At 42.1% G+C, this 5,103-nt stretch overlaps 1 protein-coding gene and 1 long non-coding RNA gene across 2 annotated transcripts in view; both read left to right on the forward strand.

The window, feature by feature from the left end:
- The window catches only part of LOC307268410, a 205,138-nt gene that overhangs the window by 29,504 nt on the left and 170,531 nt on the right, over window positions 1-5,103 (forward strand). The window lies entirely within an intron of this gene.
- The window catches only part of cand1 (cullin-associated and neddylation-dissociated 1), a gene marked incomplete at its 5' end in the record, with an annotated part of 8,673 nt that continues 6,622 nt past the window's right edge, over window positions 3,053-5,103 (forward strand). The window contains one exon of the mRNA XM_080051223.1: window positions 3,053-3,113. Coding sequence (XP_079907349.1) covers window positions 3,053-3,113 — 61 coding nt within the window. The remainder of the gene's footprint in view (window positions 3,114-5,103) is intronic.

Genomic DNA, 5,103 nt, shown 5'->3' on the forward strand with positions numbered 1-5,103 from the left:
AACGCTTGTTGTCAAAATCCTGTCCATACTGTGTGTGTGTGCTGAAAGAAAATCCAGAGTTATGTCAACTGGCATGTCGCTAGCTACGGTGGCGACACCTTTGTTGACATACCCTTTGTTTATATAAATACCGGGTTACAGAGCCTAGGCTGTGTATTGACACCAGATTTTTACAGAAGAAGACTGAATTTTTTCTGCATCTTTCGAATCCTAAGAATCTCAGCTTTCCAAAGATATGTTGCATGAGTTGAGTTCCCTCTTAAAACACAACAGAAGTGAACACATTATAGTGTATTAAACAGAGCCCCCTCCACCCCCCCTCCATAGAGTCTCAGTCCTCTTCACAGCAGACCCGGGTTAGAATCCAGCCCGGGTCGTTCTCTGCATGTCATTCCCCTCTCTGACACATTTCATCTGTCTCTCCAAACTGTCTAATAAAGCAAGAAAAAAAATGGCAAAAATAAATCTTAAAAAATATACATTGGGTGTAACATACTCAAGTGCTAAAATGTTTTGAAAGCTGCTGTAGCCCTACATTGACATATAAAAAAAATATTCTGTCTCTATTTTTAATTCTGGGACGAGCCAATGAAAGTTCACTATAGTCCTGTGGGCTGAAGCTGCAGTTTGAAGGTTAGCTCTCACATGGTTAAATCTCCCTCTACTCTAAATCGCTTCTCCACGGAAATCTTAATCTTATACAGCTCTGGAAGAAATTAAGAGACCACTCCAAATGTTCAGTGTCTCTCGGTTTACTCTTTAGAGGCATATGTTTGAGTAGAATGAACATTTTGGTTTTAATTCTATAAACTACTGACAACATTTCTACCAAATTCACAATTAAAACATTGTCATTTAGAGCATTTTTCAATAAGTAATGTAGAGATGAAGATTGAAGAAAAATTCAGACTGGTCTCTTCATTTTTTCCGGAGCTGTATAAGTTATTATAAAATCGGTTCGGAAATTATCTTTCAAAGACAGATGAGAACACATCATGTAAGAGTTCAAAAATACTTGATATAGCAGTGTCTGTCTTGTCTATCTATCTTCCATAACATGTCTTCTTTCATACTAGTATAAATCAAAAGGTCCAACATGTACATTCAGGTGTTTATTTGACTAAACCTTGTCTGTTTGCGTCTGTATATTTCTCCAATACAACCATCAACCATCTTTAACGGACATTATCTGATATCAACTTTTTTTTTCTTCAATGCTCTGAACCAGAAATCTCAACTTCTAAAGCACTTACATCAACTAAACTTTCCATAATCATTCTCAGCACTATTCTGAAGGTTATTACAGAAGGATTTGTTCATATGTTGTTAATTGCCTGATTTATGATACATTTTCTTCACAAAACTGCTTAAGATGCCTTTTTAAGACCTGTATATAGTATTCATTTTATTAAAGTAGTATGAAATGAGAAATACTATTAGGTATATTCGCATTATATTATCAAACACCACCGCCACACCTCACCATGTAGTATCATTGGAGAGGTGTTATGAAAACATTGGGAGGTCGTGCTAAGATGTGCCGCCAGAGATAATCAGTGATTTAAATGGTTGTGTCGGTGTAATAAACTGCTGACCAGCTGTGTGAAGGTGAGAATGTGTAAAAGAGTTATCACCTCAGCTGTCAATGTTTAGAGTCTAACCGTTAGTGATTTAGTTTTTACACCTCATTCTACAGCGTCACAGAAAAAAGTGGTCCTTATACACACACACACACACACACACACACACACACACACACACACACACACACACACACACACACACACACAGGTCACTTTTTGGGGACTTAAAAGCTATAGTGCGTAAGTTGTATTAATAAATGTATGTCGGTTGATTAAGCCTTGTCAGCTCCACAAAACTCTCTCTGTATTTCTCAGTATGGCAGCGTTTACAAAATTGTGTCCCCCCCCCTCCCCCCTGACACTGGTGCAGGAGCTCAGAAAAATCCCCAAGAAGAGCCCAAGAAATGTTTCAGTTGTTGATTCCACTGCTAAGAAAAAACCTGGACGTACAGCAGAAGGTATAAAATCCATAATTATAATTTATTGACCCAAATATGATTATAAAAATGTAGTAGGCTATGGATATGAAATTGTTTCAATGAGACAATGATAGCCTACTAGCCGATTTAATCACATAATAGGCCTATAATGACATCGCCATTAACCATTTATCAGGTTAATATTGGAATAATGCTGTGAATCTAGGTTACTCAATGACTCACGTTCAAAAATATACATTCAAAATAATCGCATTTTTCACAAACATTACAGAACTAGCTCAGTAGTATATTATTTGTGATTGTGGGGAGGGGGAATGGTTTTATGCCTATGGGCCAACAGTCAAGATGATCAGTCCATGCTTAACTACCCATCTATAAATCAACATTTTTACTACCGGGACTCAAACCGTCCAACAATCAATTGGTTTTTAATCTGGTGTGTGTCCGAAAGTCATGTAAGTGGGGAACACACACACACACACACACACACACACACACACACAAGGGCAGACCCTCCGGTTGACAAGCACCAACCGTTGCTCATCGCCCGTTCTAACGTCTGACCGTTAGTTAGCCTTGTTAGCTAACTGTTCGGTAACCGTCAACCGTTGATCGCTCCCGATGATAAACACGGTCGCACACAACACGAGCAGCCTCAACCGTAAAAACACACACACACCGTAACCGTAACGTCACTGTAACCTCACCCGTTGCGTCAGATTAACACACACACACACACATACACACACACACACACACACACACACATTCATTCACACGGTATCAGTTACCAACTTTCACCGTCTGCGCGAGCTCAACCGGCGGCGCCAAACCACGCTGCACAGATTGCACCGGCGATAATTAGGATAGTGCACGCGCTGTCTCTTTCTCACACACACACACACACACACACACACACACACACACACACACATTCATATGGGGGCACCCTCTTCTATCTAGGCTAGTCTAGTCCGGTCCGCTTTGGTCTTCTTACCTCCCTCCTGGTCCGGTTGAAGACAGGCGGGGATGTTTTTCTTCCAGCCCGGCATGATGCACCTCAAGGCGGATAGGGAGTCCAGGGCGGCCCGTTAGCAGACACACACCACCACCAGCAACGGGAGTAGAACCATGGCTAGTTAGCTTAGCTTGAGTCACCTCCCCCTAGCCTACACTCCAAGCCTACAGTAGCCTATACCTCGCTCTTTAAAACCTCACACACAGGCACGCAAGCCCCCCTCTCTCTTTCCCTCTCTCTCTCTCTCGCTCTCTCTCTCTCTCTCTCTCTCTCTCTCTCTCTCTCTCTCTCTCTCTCTCTCTCTCTCTGTCCTTTTCCTTGTCTTTCTCTATGTCCCTCGACCCTCCTCCCCCTTCTGTAACTCTACCCGGGTGCCTCGCTGTGTGTGTAGGGAGGAGTGGGGAGTGGGAGAGCGAGGTAGAGTAGTAGTGGGAAAGAGAGAGAGAGAGAGAGAGGTGGTGACGTGATGACCGTGAAGGAGCCCGCGAGACGAATCAACCGGCTCGACCGTTAGAAGAACCGTTGGAACAGAAGCCTCATGAATCCCGCGAGCCTCATCATCATGAATCCATAAAATCCATCCGGGGCTTCAATTCTGTTCGAGTCATGACAGAAAACGATTAAATTACCCTCTAAAAACCCAGTAAAATGTTGATTTTCGCAGACGTTTAAATGTGGAGTCAGTAATTCTAAGGGATGCTGATGCCTTGATGACAAAATCCCTTTTTTTTTGTCAAAATCAGTGAATATCTCCTCACGATCCAGCGTTATTATTACACAGCCTAGGCTCTGTAAATTGACACGATATGTTGTGCCCCTTTCGTGTAGTTTACAGAGTCAACGTGGTGCTATAAACACTGATTTTGTTTTTCAGCACACAAACAGTATACTAGGCTACTGAGATATTCACTGATTTGGACAAAAAAAAGTGATTTTGACAACAAGCGTTCTCTAGAATCACTCAGTGCGTTTACATGCAGACTCATAATCGGATAACTAAACAAATAAGACTTCAACAGGACTTTTAAACTGCATGTAAACACCTTTATCCGATCTACTTCGGACACAAATCGGCACAATAACGGACAAGAGAAGTCGGATAAGAACACCTAGATAATTCGTTCATTGTCGGCTTTCTCTCTGCATGTATACAGGTATCGGATATCGCATATCGGACTTCTCGTTCTGTGCTTGTGTGCCTGCGTGTGATAGGCTACACCATGGGTTATTGACGGAAGAGAACCGGACGTGGCTCTGAAACCACTTGTCGAAAGCATGGTTGAAAGGGCTACAGCGCCACCTAGCATATAGTGGAGACAGCCATGCATCGGACATTTATCCGATTTCTGAAAGGCCATGTATACTCAGACAAGTGACACGGTCCGTTCGAGTGTCTTGTTCGATATATGTGATAATCCAATCTAGTTGTGCCATGTAAACACACTGAGTGATTGCACCTTTACGTTTGCGCCCCCCTTTGGACAAAAGCGGTAGTGTTTCTACTACGCCAGCTGTTGTTCCTGGGTGAGCGTATACCCATGACAAAGGCTTTAAGATCATATAAAAAATAGCATTCTTCTTTGCACTGATGGTCTCGTTTGCTGTTACATGTAATTTATGATCATCAGAGGGAAAAAATATTAAAAAAAAAATTCCTCGTAGCAACTTTAATTTAATTTTTTTTGTAAATCTACACACTGTACCTTTAAGTGGTTTGCCTGGCCAAGCACGCGCCTCTTGTCTTGCTTCATTCATAAGAGAAATATTGAGAGAGAGACAGAAAGATAGACAGAGAGAGAGATCGAGAGAAAGAGAGAGAGAGAGAGAGAGTCTGACAAATCTTCTGATCGATAAAACTCTCCACAGTTTCCTAGCACACACACACACACACACACACACACACACACACATACACACTGACACACACACTCACACACATACACACTCACACACACACACACACACACACACACACACATGCTCACACTCACACAGTTTCCAGCAGCAGTTACAAGACAAAGAGTTATGGATCAATCCTTTCAAAGACTTCGAACAATCACTC

This window comes from Ammodytes marinus (genome assembly GCF_949987685.1).
Source record: "Ammodytes marinus genome assembly, chromosome: 22".
Lineage (NCBI taxonomy): Eukaryota > Metazoa > Chordata > Actinopteri > Uranoscopiformes > Ammodytidae > Ammodytes > Ammodytes marinus.